This window comes from Triticum aestivum, chromosome 3A (genome assembly GCF_018294505.1).
Source record: "Triticum aestivum cultivar Chinese Spring chromosome 3A, IWGSC CS RefSeq v2.1, whole genome shotgun sequence".
Lineage (NCBI taxonomy): Eukaryota > Viridiplantae > Streptophyta > Magnoliopsida > Poales > Poaceae > Triticum > Triticum aestivum.
This window is the reverse complement of record NC_057800.1, coordinates 482,801,687-482,820,226: the sequence shown is the minus strand read 5'-3', so window position 1 is coordinate 482,820,226 and position 18,540 is coordinate 482,801,687. Positions and strand designations below refer to the sequence as shown.

Below are 18,540 nucleotides of genomic sequence, written 5' to 3'. Positions count from 1 at the left end.
CTGCAGGTGTCAGGAAACGCATGCCTGACAGGCGGTGGCACCGTGGGAGCCATGGCCAGGGGGGAAGTGGCTCCCGGACCACATTGAGCCGATGTGGAGAGCCCGGACTACCAGCCAAGCTGAGGCGGCCATGGTTTCTCCCTTCTTCCTTTTTGACCTGAGGTTGAACATGCCAGTATTGACAAGATGGTTGTGAAAGGAACTTGTAGATTAATGATGTTGTGTCAGCTCGTTATTAACGTCATTCCCAGCGGTACTGATGCTAGCAAGATGCATGCACAACCATTCATTCACACCCAAGAAAACGACTGCCCTATCGGTTCACTTCACCTGAGTTCTGACGTTGGTAGTTTATCAGTCAGCATTTGCTCACGCCGCTGCATTCATTCCAAGGGGGCAGACAATGACTAGATACACAATCTTAGGCTTCTTCGCCAGATCAAGTCGCAATCCAACGTACAGGGTCACATGAAAGGCAACCAACAACGCAAAACCACAACACACTACGATTATTGCAATTGCAATCCCAGTGGCCAGTTGAGCAACCAGGGACGACGACGCCTGCCACACATCAGCACGATGCCGCCTCCTCCTCTGGCTCCGGTGCAGCTTTCCCGTAGCCCAGCTCGGTCATCTCCCAGCTCGTCCGCGACGCCACCTCCCGGTGTGAACGGGTGTATTGCTGAGCACAATCGAGAGAATCATTCAACGCAATAACAATGCCGTTTGTCAACGAGGCCAGGCGTTTTATATAAACTCAAGGACGCGTATTAAAGTGTGGTGGGCAGTGAGGTCAGTTCACCTCCATTTTCGTCAGCAGTTCGTCGGCAGTTGGCGCCGACACGATTATCTGCCTGCAATCGGCCTTAATAAAACCTTCTGCCGCGCCCTTGTCGAACAGCGCGAGCAGCGGATCGTAGTACCCGTCGACGTTTAGCAGCCCGACCTGTTCAAGTCAATCATCAGTGCGCCTGGATCATTTGTCATTTGCCATAGCCCACAATGTACTCAGCTAAGGCTCTATAGCAATGTATTAGTACTAGCAGTCATAATACTCACTGGTTTGTCATGGATTCCGAGCTGTGACCATGTGATCATCTCTAACAATTCCTCCATTGTTCCATACCCTCCTGGTGTCCACATAAAAAGTAATAATCATGTAAGCATTGTCGGGTTGACGCATCAGCCCATTCAAAAAGGGCGAGGGAAGAACGTGTAGAATCGTGTCGTTCATACCTGGGAGAGCAATGAATGCATCGGCTTGTCGCGCCATCTCGGCTTTCCTCTCATGCATGTCAGAGACGATCTTTACTTCTCCAACACTTGCACCGGATATCTGAAAGAGGATTTTCGCTATTTCATTTGGGCAATGACATGAAGTTGGCTACATTTAGTTGCAGGGACATCATTTTCAGATTTCTTCTATCACCATCCTACAAAGTTCAGAGATATTTGGACAGTAGCACTTCCACATCATTTCAACAGTTATATGTATAATGGTGCAATTCAAACCCTACCGCTTACTTTTCTCACTCAACTTGCGACGACCGACCTCATGCCTCATGGCAGGCAAATTGAACACTATTATTACGTCCACCAAGCGGGCCAACTTTATAACTCCAAGTTGTACCGCCCAAAAGTCCAAGCTGACGGTTCATTTTTGCGTGTATGGAGAAGGCCTGAAACGGACGGTCTGGAATTTCAGCCCTATTCTAGTCCAATTCCTCAATGATCACATACCTATTTGTAACCCCACAAGCAAAGGTGAATCGGTCTGGACCCAACAGAAAACGGGAATCAAATGGTGAGTGGGTGACCAACAGAGATAGATAGCACTAGTATATAGTATTTGCTAGGTGATCGTGAAAAGTCGTGAGACCGACAGGCGGGGCCAAACCAAAGGATAGGGTTCAGATGGCCCATCCATCGGTAAGTGTTCCGAAATTCCGTAGTATGAAATTTCGCTTTAGGCAGAGAGATGAGTCGTGCTGTTGCTGCTTCACTGCGTGGAAGAACCTACTCTCTCTCTCTCTCTCTCTCTCTAACGTAGGCAATTAACCATGACGTATCAATCTGTATTTCTACGCATATATACTACGCATAATAATAAGAACAATAAGAAAAACTGGAAAGGAAGAGATTGGTACGCACCTCAAGGGGCATGAGTGCTCTTGGAATCACCCTGCAAAAACAATCGAACAGAGAGATACATACCCCATTAGGAAGGTTGCAGAGTGCTACTACTATATATGGGACTATATATAAACAGAGGCGGCCGGCGAGGTACCCGAGGACGTGGCAGCCGCCATCCAGAACCGTCTGCGCGATCAGGCCCATCAGCCCGATGCTGCCGCCGCCATAGACCAGATCGACCCCCCTCGTCACCTGCACGGAAAGGAAATCCCACCGTGAGCGTCGAATTTCGGGGCGGAAGAGGGCGCGCGCGGCCTCGGCATTCCAGCGCATTACTCACCAGCCCCTGGCCGAGCTCGAGTGCCGCGTCGCCGAAGACCGCGCGATTGCCGGAGTTGCTTCCGCAGAAGACGCAGATCCTGCCGAACTTCCTCGGCGGCGCGGGCGCGGACGCGGCCGCGGTGGTGTCGCCCATGGCCTGGCTTGTTTCCTCTCGGGTCCGGGGCGGGAGGATGGGGTTAAGAGTCGTCGTGGAGGAGGAGAGGAGAGGGGGTGTTTGGGTTCGGCTCGTTCTTCTACCCGATGCCGTGCGTTATCTCTCGTATCGTATCTGGGGGAGAAGCTTCAAATGAAGGCGGCATTAAGGATTCTGACGCGACTGTCCTTTTATTATGTCGTGATCAATTTGGTGGGTCATGCGAGCGGCCCATATTGCGCCAGAGGAGCCCAAGTGTCCTTCGGCTTTCCTTTTGCAGTCTGGCCCTTTCAATCTACTCCAATGACATACTCCTTCCTTTCCGAATTACTTGTTTTGGATTTATCTAGATACGGGTATAGCTAGACTCATTTTAGTGCGAGATACCTCCGTATCTAAACAAATCTAAGACAAGTAATTCGAAATGAAGGGAGTAGTATATACTCCCTCCGTTCCTAAATACTTTTCTTTCTAGGCATTTCAACAAGTGACTATATACGAAGCAAAATGAATGAATCTACACTCTAAAATATGTTTACATACATTCGTATGTAGTAGTTATTTGAAATGTCTAGAAAGACAAATATTTAGGAACGGAGGGAGTAGCAATGAAGCCCTTTTGCTTGGGAAAATGGTCTATACCAAGGTGGCGTGCTCTCTTGAAGATCAACATTTCCTATTCCTTTTGTTCCATAATATAAGAGCGTTTTTTACACTAGTTCTTTGTCATATTTTTCCGATGTAATTATGCACGATGTTAAGATTTTGTGAGAGAAAAGTGAAGGGTGTGCAAGATGACCTTGACCTTATGCGATGACAAAAATAACCTTTCGACATTTTTTGAATAGGTTCAGTACTTTTTCGTTTGAAGAACACCTATTACAACATAGGTACACACGCACACACTCCCATCAACACGCAAGCACTCACGCAATGCCTACTGAAGACCGGGTTGAAGTTGTGGGGTTTGAAGATTGACAAATTCATCACGGGCGCCTCGTCGTCGATGGTAATGTCGCCTTCCATCGAAAGAAGATAAGAGCTCCCCCCGACCGAGCCGTCTCCTCGTCTAGCGCTCCCGCGGGCGGCAGGGGAGGCAAACCCTACCACCACTGCCGTCGGGGTTCCCTCCTTTCTACCTCACCGCCGCCAAAGGCCGCAGCTGGGCGAAGCCCCGCCGGCGGCGGGGATTCCTCGTCTCCTCACGCTGGGGGCCTTGGCGTGGGCCCAAGCTGCCTCGCCTAGGTGCTGCGCTCTGCGTCGGGCGCAACAACATGACGCCGGGCTGATGCAGGTGGCACCGCGGTTGAGCAGTGGTGCGACTGACAATTGCGAGGAGGTGCTACCATGGAGCCCTGATGGCAGATGCAGTAGGTCGAGGCGGGCGTTCGGATCTGGCTCCAGCGGTGCGGGCGGTGTGCGGCGCGGCTCGCGGGCGGTTGCCCTTACGGTGGCCCCGTGCTGGCTGGGGTAGCGGCGCGACAGGGGTGGGTGAGGGAGTCCTGAATTAAGGGGTCCTCGGGTGTCCGACCCGTGTGTTATGGGCCGGGCTGATGGGCCGTGAAGATACAAGGTAGAAGGCCTTCCCCCGTGTCCGAATATGACTCTCTTCTGTGAGGAAGGCAAGATTGATGTGCAGATGTATAATTTCCTTCCTCTGTAAACCGACTCTGTACGACCCTAGGCCCTTCCGGTGTCTATATAAACCGGAGGGGTTAGTCCGTAGAGGCCATCAGAATTCATATAGGCCAGACATCTAGGATTTAGCCACTACGACCTCGAGGTAGATCGACTCTTGTAACCCCTATACTCATCAAATGCAATCAAGCAAGACGTAGGGTTTTACCTCCATTAAGAGGGCCCGAACCTGGGTAAAAATCGTGTCCCCTTTGTCTCCTGTTGACTTCGATCCTCAAACGCATAGTTCGGGACCCCCTATCCGAGATCGGCCGGTTTTGACACCGACATTGGTGCTTTTATTGAGAATTCCACTATCTCATCAACAGAAGATTCGATGGCTCGTTCGATCGACAACAACGATGCTGTCCCTGGGGAAACTTTTCTCCCTAGTCAGCTTTTCGTGTTCGGCGGCTTCACTCTGCGGGCCAATTCGATTGGTCACCTCGAACAGATTGATAGCTACACCCCTGGTCATTAGATCAGATTCGAGAGCCTGAATTACGTCGCTGATATTCGTGGAGACTTGATCTTCGAAGGATTCACGGCCTCGGCCACTACTCCTCATCTCCAGGAAGGAAACCCATCAGATTCACCATCAAGCACCGTCCAAAGACCAACCATCATCCCTACCCTGGCCCTAGATCCGGGGCAGGCCACCTCATCTGAAGATGGGAGTTTTAAACCCACCAGACCCTCTTCAACTACGGAGTCGTTTGCCGGAGATCCGGAGGCGACCATATTGTCGGTAAGCCTGGAATCAAGCAGGACCCTCCCTATCATCGGAGAACCGAACTCGCCCCTGGAGGCTAGCTCCGAACTATCAAGGACTACACCCATTGCACACGGCCAGGTGTCATATACCATGCCCAACTCAACGGGACCTCAGTCCTTGTCCGGCCTTCACTCTTAAATGAGGCCCTGGACTTAATGCTATCTCTCACTATTACGGAAGTGTCACCTTCGAACTATGCCCAACCCAGACTAGGGGCTGAGAGCGGGGAATTTTACGTCCTACCCACCACCCACTTAATAGCCACTATCGAGGACTAGACCGACACGCTAGATTACGCCTCCGAAGACATCGACGGTATGGACGACGATGCGGGAGACGAACCAGGCCGGAATCCACCCATCACCTGGCGTTGGATGGCCACCTCCACATACGATGTGTATATGGTGGATACACCTAAAAAGGACGATGACGACGACAATAAGGACTCAATTGAGGACAAGCCTACCGAGGCACCGCCAAAACATCGACGTCAGCGACGCCGCTCAAAATCGCGTTGCGAAAAGGAAAGTAATACCGACACCAGAGACAATGACACTCCGGAGAATGCCGAAGACTCCGACGACCCCATCGAGCCTGCCATAGAGCGGGATGATCGACCCAGGTCCTAGCCGCCGAGGAATATGGCCTCGAGCACTCAACAAAGAGTTATATGAAGCACCGGCTACTGCCACAATTCGACGACGAGGCCCTTGAGCCAATACCGTCAAGATACGGCCATGCTGATGAACCAGATCGCCCACCCCGTGGGCGAGACAAAGCGGTTGCTTACACCGAACACCAAACTGCACCACCTCGCCGTAAAGGCAAGGAGGCGGCGGCTCCCAGATACACCTACGACTTGCGCCAGGACCTCGACAATAGAGCCAGTCAGGCTAGATCAATCTATGGATTAAGGGGGCGTGCCCCAACGCGAGATGACAGCCATCAAGCTTGGCGCGATAGGCATAACCTCACCCGGGCTGAAAACCGAACACAGATGCCATCTGAACTCCGTCGTGACGTTGCCCGATACAGAGGCGCCGCACACCCCTTATGCTTTGCCGACGAGGTAATGCAGCATCAGTTTCCAAAAGGGTTTAAACTCGTAAACATCAAATCATACGATGGAACGATAGATCCCGCGGTATGGATTGAGGATTTTCCCACCAGCCTCAAGCGTGGTGAGGACTATCCTGATGAATGGGCCAAGCGCCAGGCCAAGCTAGCCAAAATAGCTAAGGAAGCAGTGAGGAAATTTAAAACACTCTGCTGTTGCTGCTACCACTGTTGAGGCCTCTGCAAGCAAGCCAAAGAAGGTGGCAAAGAAGCCTGCTCATAAGCCAAGTGCTTCACCCCCAATGCCCTCACGGCCAAGTTCCTTAGCAATGCCCTCACGGCCAGATTCTTCAAAGCCCTCATGGCCAATTCCTCAAGCTGCTCCAGCTCCTCCAAAGTCCTCAGCTCCTCCGTCAAAATCCTTAGTACCTGTGCATCTCGCCACGTGCCAAAGGACAACAGGCATCTCTATTGCCTTAGGAGCTTCTGCTAGTTCTTCAGCTCCACCCAATTCATCAACTGGCCCCTCTCTGCTGAAGAAAAAGGCCACTACTGGACGAGGCTCTCGAACAAGTCCTCACAAGAAGTAGGTCGCCTTTCAAGTACCGTCCGAAGATGACGAAGCTGATGATGAGGAACTTGCTGAAATCATCAGAGACAGGCAGCTTAGGGCCACTAGAGCCAAAGGCAGCAATGTGCCATTGATACTGGATCCGAAGTTGATCCTAGACTTCATCGACCTATGGCACAAGGATCCCAACACACCTTTGCCAGCGATGAACCTCACTCCTGGTCAAAGTCATGTTTTGACTATCTTCATTGATGAGATAAAATGGAAATTTGAACAGGGAAGGAGGGTGAAGAAAGCGCAGTACAAGAAAGAGCGCTTTCTGAAGCAAAATGTTCTGAAGCTTTCACCTAAAGAGCTTGTTACTCTTCAATCTGAGATTAAGCAACTAAGTGATTAATTTGATCACTACTATGCTGACTGGCTTGGTGCCAAAGTCAGATTTGTCAAGATAACTGAGAAGTTTACTTCCAATGTTGCAGCCCCGACGCAACAAGAAAACCCTTAGGCTGAGGCATCTGCTCAACCTACTAAAGAGCATGCCGGCACCGCTGATGAAAATCAGGCTGCTAAAGATACTCAGAGTACCAGGGCTGATGACTGCATTCCAGCCGCTGAAGAAATTGCCAGGGCAACCACTAGTGTTACGCCTGAAGAAACTGAAGAAGTCAGTTGTGCCTGAAGTTATTGAACCAATTTCCTCTGCTCCTCCTGCACCTAACCCAACTTCGATCCTTCCATCTGCATCAGATGTGAAGAAGACCAAGGCTCCAGAGCGTGCAGCTGTGAAGAAAAGAAAAGCATCAACTGCATCAGATTCTTCAGCTCCGAAGAAGATGAAGCCGCTGACTAGCTCCTTTGACAATCCAATTGATATTGTTCCTGTCTCATCCATGCCATCAAAGGACCTTGTTCCTTTTGATGAAGAATATGAGATCCCAAGTGGATCTGATGATGACATTCCTTCTGCTGCTTCTTCAGAGCAGTTGGATGAAGAAATTGAAGCGGATGCAATCCCTTCAACCCCAATAGTCTCACCGCACATGTCTCAGTTCACTGCTGAAGAGGCCGGCGTTGAGGAAAAGAGTGTAGAAGAAGATGTGGACATTGGGTGCACAACTCCAGTGTTGAACAATGACTTTTGGGAAAGTCAGCACCCCAATTCTCCTTTGTTCACACCCCTTCAACAAATTCCTCAGTCCCCTGTGACCACTGAAGTTCAAATGGGGTCTTAAGAACCTCATGCCACACTGTCTGTCCATGAAGAGATTCCAGCCACTAGTGCTGAAGAAAATGTTAATGAAGAATTGAAGACCCAGGCTGTCACTGAAGAAGATGCTGAAATTCCTCAGCCGGTGGATCCTGAGATTACGATTCCTGAGGTAGTGATGCAATTGATCGATACCCCTCAGCCCAAGCCAAAGGATCCCTTCTCAAAGAAGCAGAAATTCAAGGTTGATGACTTCTTCGGCGAACATGGGTTCTTCACAGACTATAACCCTTATGACTCTGCTCGTCTTAGAAGGAAGCGCTTCTGGACTGCCAGCCAAGCAAACTTTTATTCTTCATTGCTCTTCAACAAGGACAAAGTCTTCGACCATGAGCATATTCCTCACATGGACATGGAATCATTGCCTTGCTTCACCCTAGTCCTCAGTGTGCTTCATGATGTAGGACTGCTCAACTTTTGCACGGATATTTGTGATTGGAATGAAGAGCTCATTCTTCAATTCTATGCAACTATGCATATCATAGGCGATGCTGGCGATGTGAACTCTTGGGTATTGGAATAGATGACAGAAAACACACATTTCAAAGCACCGGCCTCTGAATTACTCCATGCCCTGCCTGTCAGTCCTCCCCTTGAAGGCGCTCGTTGCATCTATCATGAAGCTGAACTCACTGCCCATTACATGCAAGTGCTACTGAAGCCCGGTCAAGCTCCAAGGACCAAATTCCTCGTGAAGGAATTGTTGTTTGTACCTCGAACTGTCAATCGCATTCTGACGAAGACATTGAGTCCAATCAAAGGCCACGATTCAAATGATGAAGAAGTTGTTGGCATCATGAAGAATCTACTATTCAATATCATACATGCCATTCCTATCAACTACCATGATTTCTTCATGAGGACTCTGGCAAATGTTGCCCTCTCTCCATTTGAGTTGAAGCCTTATGCTCCCTAGATTATGAGATTCCTCAGAACTAGGTCTTCACTCAACTACAAGGCTGATTTTCAGAATCATGTCAGTTACCTGCCCCAATAGAAGTCCTCAAGCGGACATTTTCCTCATCTGATGAAAACAGCGAGGATACTGCTATTATTGATGAAGGCATTCGTCCATTGGATGGTCGGTTTCGCAAAGCTGCATCTTACTCCACCAATGATGATTCTGCTACTCATGATTCTGCCGCTAATGCATCAAAGCCAAATCCTCAAGCCACAGCTCCCAGGGTGATGACTGACCGTGAGCTTCTTCTTAGTCTTCACCAGAAGGTGGATCAAAACCACAAATGGGTTAAGCGTCAATTTGGTTCTATTCTTCTGTAACATCCCAAATTTCCAATTTGGAATGTTATGCATTAGATCATCATTGCATATCATATTTTATTGCATTTTGGCTTGATCCTAGAAATTCTACGCAACTCAATGACCCACAAAGAGAGTTGGGGATTTCGTTATTTTCATATTTGAGTTTTTCTCAAATTTTGAAAAGAGGATCATTTGATTTTAATTATTTTCTCTTCAAATATTTCTTGTATGAAAATAAAAAGAGAGGGGATAAAATGACTTCCCCAAAATAAAAAAATATTGGAGAGTTAATGTTAAAATCAAATAAGATTTTATTCAGAGTTTTTCATCGCTATTTTTTAATTAGGAAAAATATGCGTTTTTCAAAATTGCATTAGAGGCCCAAATAAATGTTCACCTTGTCCGATAGATTTTTTTGAGGACGGGGAAAATTTATTTCAAGATTTTTGGAGTCCGTTTAGTATTTCTTTTCTTTGTTTTTCCGAGCGGAATTTATTTTAAAAAAAAGTCAACCGACCTAACCGGGCCGTGTCTGACCTGAACACTAGCCCGGCTGGCCTTTAAAGCCGCGAGGCCCGAGCGCCCGAGCCACCCGAAACCCTAGTGCCAGCCCCGCCCCGCCCCTGAGCCGCCGCCGCCGCCTGCCGCCGGAGTTCCCGCCGCCACCGCCGTCGTCACAAACGCCGAGGTAGCCGCCAGGTTTTTTTTGAAACCGATCGGTTTTATTTCGAAAACCTAGATTTGTTTTTTTATTTAGATAGGTTCAGTTTTTTCGGTTTATATATTTAGCGAACGCCTGTTCGTACGTTTGTTTTAACGAACGGTTTTCCCCCGTTAAATAGCAAACAACGAACGTTCATTCGTTAGCCTGTTCGTCAGTTTTCTTTTTCTAGGGTTTTTCCACGATTATTTTTTATCACGATTTCTGCCCTAATCTTCGTTCTAGTATAACTTTTCGCTCGTTAGTCGGAATCAGGCGATTCAAGCACCTAGATCTTTGTCTCGAAGCCCTCTTTCTGTTTAACCAACTTGAACAAGATTTTTCTACTATAAAATTTGACTTAAGTCCAGATTAGTAAACGGATCTTGTTTCTTTCGCAGTTTGAGTTTCGTTGCTTCGTTTGATTTGATTCTTTTTTCAAATCGGAGTTCTTAAGTTGAACTTTCTGGTTAGATCTTTTATTTGAGTTTTATCCGTGCTTCTAGTTGAGTGCTTATTGTATGCTTGTCTGTTTGCGATAGAGTACCCGGAGTGCGAAGCGTGCTACTACGAGTCTCTAGGTTTCACGAATCATCAGCAAGGCAAGTAACACTTTGATCATACCTTTTTACTACCCACTTTTATTGCATTAGATCAATCCACAAACAATTGCATGATTAGGATCTGATTAAATTGTGGGTTTTGGGAAGTACTTGAGGTAGTACCTATTCACCTGTTTTATTATCAAACCCTCGGGAGTTACTCCTATGTTGCCTATATTGCTATGCTATGCTTGTAGACGTGGATTGGGTTTGAGAGTATTCATGACAGATGTGAGTTTGTTAATTAATGGTTCAACTTAAGGTGGCAACTTGAATACACATCTGGGTGGATTGCTTGTGGGCACCTGGAGAACCCAGTGTTGTCCTAGGATATCCCGGAGGACCCGTGTGATCATCCTACGATCCGCCACCCAGCCTCAAAGGGATCATAATATTATTCATGCTAGGAACTTCCGTGTGCAGCCACAAGCTATTATGGGCTCTAGCATAGTTGAGTAAGCTACGTGAAGCTCTTGAAGAGGTAGACTAGCAGATGTAGTGGGTTGTAGGTGGTATAGTCTACCTAGAGTAGAGAGTTAATGCTTTAGAAAGACTGTGTCTCGAATCTTCGACCATGGATGTATTCGAGTCTTGTGGGGAATAGTGTGCAAACCTCTGCAGAGTGTATAAACTAATCATGGTTAACCGTGTCCTCGGTTATGGACATCTTGAGTATCTGGTTCTTGGATTATCATGATTGATCTCATCACTCTTAATATAATTTGATTGGGTTTAATGATGATGCTTAATTGGGATTGAGTTGGAGGAACCTTCTCAATGTTTAACAACTACCATGATAGGTAAATAAATTTATTCCTTTGTTGTAGGGAAAAATTGGCTTTTCGCAAAAACATATTACCATACAGCCTCCACCAGCCAAATATGCATGTAGTGATAGCAATTATTCTGTTCATTATTCTCTTGTGTTACTTTGCTAGCATATTCCATGTGCTGACCCGTTTCGAGATGCAACGTTCATGTTGCAGACTTTTTAGACGATGAGTAAGGAGCCATAGGTTGTTGTCTTTCACTCAGTGATGCCGTTGGAGTTGATGGACTCACTTTATCTTCCAAGCCTTCCGCTGTTATCGATTTAGATGGCCTTAAGCCATATTTATTGTTTTATGTTCTCTTTTGAGACATTTGATGTAATAAGTGTGTGATTGCTACTCTATTATAAATCCTGAAGTACTGTGCGTGTCAGCATTACCGATCTAGGGATGACATTGATGCATAGAGATCAGACTGTTTGAGGTCTGGTCGCTACAAGATGGTATCAGAGCACACGCTGACTGTAGGACACGACCACTAAGCTAAAACCCTAGATCACTACTCTCTTCTCATTTCTGACTCTTCTCCCTTTTCTACTCTTTAGGATGGCGGACATGAGGAACAAGTTTGCACAACCGGATGAAGACACACCGTTTGGACGACACTTGAAGGAAGTCACTAAGTACCTGAACATAGGAAATACCAAGCTTCACCGGGACCTACAACGCCACTTTACCGGAAGAGGAGCGCTGAATGATCCAAGTTCAAGTTCCAGGAAGGACGTTCATACCAGTCACTGAGCCCATAGAGTTTTCCTTTCATGCACCCACCTGGAGTCTAGGCAAGAGCATGGCAGCCCACATCACCATGGGACGCATTGGAGAAGTTTACCACAAGGATCTCAAGGATACTATCTATCCGATTTGTGGGCGCCGAGATGAGCAATGGGAGATGATCAGCACCAGGAAGGATAGATCTATTGCCGCTTTCATCTAGGAGTTAAACCAGCACATTCGTCGCCAGGAGAACTAGATGTGCACAGGCATGATAGATCTGAAGAAGGCAATGACAAGGATCACTAAGCTTGAAGAGGAACTCAAGGCTACACGCGACGATTACGAGGAGGAAATCATCATGCTAGTGGAGAAGAATGATGATCTGACAAGAAAGCTAGGAGTATTCATGGGAGACACCGCACCAGGAGGAGAAGATGACGATTCCACTTGCTCGGAGAACTATATCATCATCGACGACACCGACTCGGGCCCTGACGATAGCGATGATGATTTTGTTGATGAAGCTGGAGCAGATACTATGGAGTCTTCCACCGATCAATATTTCTAGTCGACCACCATATCAGTAGTAGAATTCCCCCCATGTAAATAGTATGGTCCGAGCACTTTTGTAACGATAGTTAGATCGATTGTATGCCCTTGTTTGAATTGATTGAAGTGATATGTTTGTGTTTGTCTCATGTGTATATGGGTAGTGTTTTCCCCCTAGACCCCATTCTACTCTATTTTCTCATCTTTTCTAAACCCATCAGATGCCTCCGAGACGCGACAATGGATTTGCTTTCCCACCGGAGCTCACCCAGTTGATCCAGCAGCAGAATGCATTGATGTAGGTACTAGTCCAGAATCAGAATCAGGGGAACAACAACAATAACAACAACCCACCATCACCACCACCTGTTGATCACTTAGCTCGTTTTCTAAGGCTGAATCCGCCGGTGTTCTCCAGTAGCACCGAGCCGATAGTTGCAGATGATTGGCTCTGCAATATTGGAAGGGAGTTAACCACTGCAGGATGCATCGATGTGGAAAGAGTGCATTTTGCCTCACATCAGTTTGATGGACCTGCAGCAGCATGGTGGGAGAATTACACTGTCACCTATCCCATCGACACCGTTACATGGGACCAGTTTCAACAGGCCTTTCGCACTCCCCATGTATCGGCAGGAGCTATGGCCATGAAGAAGCGTGAGTTTCGCAACTTACGCCAAGGAGGACGCACCGTTGGCCAGTATGTGGATGACTTTAGTAAGCTAGCATGTTATGCCCCAGATGACGTTGCTACGGATGCAGCTAAACAGGAGAAGTTTCTGGAGGGACTGAATGATGAGCTGAGCATGCAATTGATGGTAGCAACTTTTAATAACTACCAATAGTTGGTAGATAGAGCTCTCATGATTGAAGGGAAGCAGCAGCAGATTGACAACCGCAAGAGGAAGTATGGACACGGGAAGTATAATTCTGGAGCTCAGCAGAGACCCCGTTTTACCCCAAACTCGGGAGGACCCCTTCAACATAACCATGAAGGTCACAACCACAATGGAGGGATTTCGCACAACCATAGTGGGCCTAGGAATGGAAATGGTAATGGAGGAAGCAACGGCAAAAACCGTACCAACCCTGCAACACCCGCCAAGAAGGATCTAAGTCACATTACTTGTTTCAAGTGCGGGAAGAACAGACATTATGCCATAGAATGTTCTGAAGCAAACAATGGAAATGGCAATGGAAGCTCTGGGAAGAAGCCCAACCCTTTCAACAGGGGACAAGTGAACCACGTTAGCGTGGAGGAGATTGAAGCGCAATCCGATGCAGTAATAGGTAAGTTTATGATTAAGTCATTTACTACAATCGTTCTTTTTGATACTGGTGCATCGCATTCATACATATCAAGGTGATTTGTGGATATATTTAAACTGCCGACCCAAACCCTTAGGACACCCATGTTTGTAACCTCGTCAGGAGAAGAGTATATGGCTAGCCTTTGGTGTGATCGTTTACCATTAAGGATTGGTAACTACCTATTTCCCTCAGACCTAATAGTATTGGAGTCACAAGGACTGGATGTGATATTAGGCATGGATTGTTTATCAATATGGAGGGAACATTGACTGCGCCAGTAAGTCGATTTTTCTTACCACCCCTGAAGGAAGAAGGATCAAGTATGTATCCCGGCATGTGCCGAATAGGACTCAGGTGAATTCCTTAGTAGGAGTTGTACATGATGAAGTACCAATGGTGAAGGATTTCCCGGATGTATTTCCAGAAGAGTTGCCAGGCACAGTGCCAATATCTAAGAGACCGTACAGGATGCCCGCTAAGGATTTAGAGGAAAAATTGGCTTTTCGCAAAAACATATTACCATACAGCCTCCACTAGCCAAATATGCATGTAGTGATAGCAATTATTCTGTTCATTATTCTCTTGTGTTACTTTGCCAGCATATTCCATGTGCTGACCCGTTTCGGGCTGCAACGTTCATGTTGCAGACTTTTCAGACGATGAGTAAGGAGCCATAGGTCGTTGTCTTTCACTCAGTGATGTCGTTGGAGTTGATGGACTCACTTTATCTTCCAAGCCTTCCATTGTTATCGATTTAGATGGCCTTAAGCCATATTTATTGTTTTATGTTCTCTTTTGAGACATTCGATGTAATAAGTGTGTGATTGCTACTCTGTTATAAATCCTCAAGTACTATGCGTGTCAGCATTACCGATCCAGGGATGACACTGATGCACAGAGATCGGACTGTTTGAGGTCTGGTCGCTACATCTTCACAACATGACTGCTACACACAATCCAGTGAAGAAAAACCATTACTACCTCCATGACATCTTCGGTCGCACCTGGGCTGCTCTATCACATTTGTATGGTGAAGATGATCTCAAGCAAATGGGTTTCAAGCAGTACTTTGAATGGTCTCAGCCGCCACCGGTGAAGAAATTCAAGAATACTAAAGTTCCTTACTTGGTGGCCAACTCATATTCTTCATCGCGCGAAACTGATGAGCATGAATACTTGGACGACACTGCGGCAGGCCCTACAACAACAAACGACCCCAACAACGCTGGCGCTCCTCCATCAACTTGATATTCTTTAGGGCCGTTAGTCCTCATTTTTTGATCATTTTGGTCATTCGATGACAAAGGGGGAGAAATTTGAGTTAGTCTTCAAGCGGGTCCATCTATATGTGCATTTTTCTGCAAAGTTACAACTCTCGTTCTTTTGAGACTTTATTCGATCAAGTTGTAAACTTAAACTCTATGGTGGTCTGATACTTTTGCTGAGTTTTTTCTGCATGCTTATTCCTCATTAATGTTAATGCATGCATGCTGAATTACATCAGTCACCATATTCCATCATGCATTTCAAATTCTTCATATTATATGTTAAATGCGTGTATGGATTACAAGATATAGGGGGAGATCTCCATGGTTCTACTCTTCAAAGTGTGCATTGCTTCAAAAGCTAATTCCTCACTATGCACATCTTCAGGGGGAGTTCTTCTATATCTTGCAATCAAATTCCTCAATATCGGTATTTACACTTCATATGTTTATCCCCGTTGAAAACTTAACCTATATTGTCATCAATCACCAAAAGGGGGGAGATTGTAAGTGCATCTAGTGCCCCTTAGTGATTTTGGTGTATTGAAGACTTATAGGTTAAGGGACCGATGCGTTTGTGAGTGTACACAGGTCTATAAGTCTATGAGGAGTTTGATATTTACAGAGAAAGTCGACCCCTAAAAATGAAGTTCTTCGACTGAAGACTTTGGATTTCTGAAGACTTTCTGAAGACTTTGAAAGTGAAGAAGTTGGTGTGATCCTGAAGACTTGGTATTCATTCGAGGAACATGAAGCATGAAGAATTTTGTTTTTGTAGTTTAATTTTCTCTTTCTTGAGTCATAGGAAACACCGTACTGTTAAAGGGGGTCGAGGAAATACTAAGGAAAAATATCCAAGTGATGCTCAACTCAAATCCTACATCTACCAATCCCTTCGAGTGAAGCCATTGGAAATCTCATACAGTTCAGTCAATTTTCTTCAATGACAGAGATGGAGTTCTTCTGGTCTCTGAGGAATTTGTTCTGACTGAGGAGTTAGGAATTCGCCAGTGCGGATTGCCTACACAGTGAGGAACATGATAGCCCTGAGGAATTTGATACTCAAAATTCCGACCATTGATGTGCTATGTGCCAGTTGTCCCAAAATATCTACCCACCTAACGGTCATATCATTGAAGGGCATTTATGTCTTATCATGTCGGTCTGCTCCCTAGGCTATAAATAGTTGCCCCCTACAACCACTAGCTGGTTGGCTGCTTCGAGAGAAACTGACACTTGTCATTTGAAAGCATCCCATCCTCCGAGGAATTTGAGCAAAAATCATCAAGTGAGGAAAACCCAAACCCAAACACCTACAAACCCAAAGTGATTGAGCATCACTGAAGAGATTTATCCTACGTGGATCTGACGCTTGTTACCTTTGAAGACTGTGCATCTTCCAAACGGTTAGGCATCATGGTCTAGAGCATCCAAGAGGAAATTGTGGATCGCCGAGTGACCGAGTCTGTGAAGGTTTGGAAGTCACCTGAAGACTTACCATGAGTGATGGGGCGAGGTCTGTGTGACCTTAGCTCAAGGGGAATACGGCGAGGACTAAGTGTCCTGAGCTGCGTGTTCAGGACTACGTGTCTGGGACTGTGTGTCCTCAGGTTTAAATACCTAGCCGCCCTAACCAGACGTACAACTATCACAGCAGTTGGAACTGGTCTACCAAATCATTGTCTTCACCGAGCTAACTGGTTCCAATTCCTCAACCCTTCTATTTCCTCATTTATGTGTTGTGTGCTTGTTCATATCTGTCTAAAGACTTTGACTGAAGACTTTCTCAATTCCCTTAGCTCAATTTCTTCAGTTTGTTTGTCTTCATTCTGTTTTGTCCTGTGTTTACACTTTTTGTACTATGTGCTTATTTTTATTTCATCATGAAGACCATGCTCATGTTATGTTATGTTTACTTCTGAGTACTTATTCCGATACAAGTAGTTCTTCACTCAATAATTTCCTCACCCGCAAATTCCTCAGTGAAGAATTCATAAAAATCGCCTATTCACCCCCCTCTAGTCGATATAATGCACTTTCAATGATCGGGAAGCTTTACTGAGTATTAGTAGACGCTGGTGACATGACTAGTCTGCAGAGAGCATAGGAAACTCTACAACACGTGGAGTGCACTGGGCAAAAAGTGCCCGAACAAGTACAAGAAGCCAGGACGGGACTCCAAATCTCATTCTAAGCAACAATGATGGGGCATGTGGGTATGGTAATCTGTTTACCGTACTTTCAGTTTGTTAGTCCATCGATTGGTGGGTTGACACTGGGCCAATATTCATGTGTGTGTTGTTGTGTCTTTGTTTTCTTGCAGCATATAAATACGATATCCACAGGGATGCTCAGCTTGATTTTAGTGGAACTGCACAAAATGTCCAGATGGTTTGTGTCCTCCATAATACTTCATCATGCACAATACATCGAATGGTTCTCTAATCATTCGTCGTCACCTTGAGCCACCGGACTATATGTTTGAATGGTGTTGCCAGCGTTGGCCATTAAGAAGGGTAAGAAGAAAGGCAAAAAGAGAGATGGCTGCTTTACTTGTGGTTCGGAGGAACACTGGGCAAACAAGTGCCCAAGAAAAGTACCAAGAAGCCAGGACAGGACTCCAAGTCTGTCAATGTCACTCTAAGCAACAATGATGGGGCATCTGGGTATGGTAATTTGTTTACCGTACTTTCAGTTTGTTAGTCCACCGATTGGTGGGTTGACACTAGGGCCAATATTCATGTGTGTGATGATGTGTCTTTGTTTTCTGGCAGCATATAAATACGAAATCCACAGGGATGCTCAGCTTGATTTTAGTGGAATTGCACAAAATGTTCAGATGGTTCGTGTCCTCCATAATACTTCATCATGCACAATACATCGAATGGTTCTCTAATCATTCTTCGTCGCCTTGAGCCACCGGACTATCAGATGACAAACTGATGACAAACCCTGCTCGTTCCACAATCATAGGCATTACATATTTTGAATGGGAAAAGCTTGTCAAAGTTGAAATTAGTTTAATATATTGGAATTGGAAAACCTTGTCAATTTTTGCTCATTCATGTTAGCCAGAAGACATGCATTTGATATTTTTGAGTGGGACGCCCTTTGCTGTGAGCAACGTCGATCGTTTTTTTCTATCCTGTCTTCAGTTCAGAAGTAAATATTTACTCTGCTGAGATGCATAGTCACATGAATGTTGACTTATGTAAGATATTTTAAGAGTTTGTTCTAAATATTGTCTATGTAATGCCAGGCCTTGTGTTTGATTGCATAGTTGGGCTTGGAATGTTGTGGCATGCGGCATCACGAGTTGTTCACCGTGTCTCCTGGGAATAATGCTTCG

At 46.1% G+C, this 18,540-nt stretch overlaps 1 protein-coding gene across 2 annotated transcripts; it reads right to left on the bottom strand.

The window, feature by feature from the left end:
• Window positions 1-289: 289 nt before the first annotated feature.
• LOC123061754 (probable cytokinin riboside 5'-monophosphate phosphoribohydrolase LOGL1) lies at window positions 290-2,766 on the bottom strand. 2 transcript variants are annotated; one of them, XM_044485005.1, is made up of 7 exons: window positions 2,474-2,766; window positions 2,288-2,385; window positions 2,152-2,182; window positions 1,237-1,336; window positions 1,060-1,130; window positions 803-946; window positions 290-682 (listed from the first exon to the last, which is right to left on the bottom strand). In XM_044485005.1, exons 1-7 carry the CDS (start codon window positions 2,606-2,608, stop codon window positions 572-574), a joined length of 690 nt encoding a protein of 229 aa, XP_044340940.1. In that variant the 5' UTR covers window positions 2,609-2,766; the 3' UTR covers window positions 290-571. The 2 variants fall into 2 exon arrangements, with proteins under 2 accessions (XP_044340940.1, XP_044340939.1); XM_044485004.1 differs by having other exon boundaries at window positions 2,152-2,385.
• Between the last annotated feature and the right edge of the window lie 15,774 nt (window positions 2,767-18,540).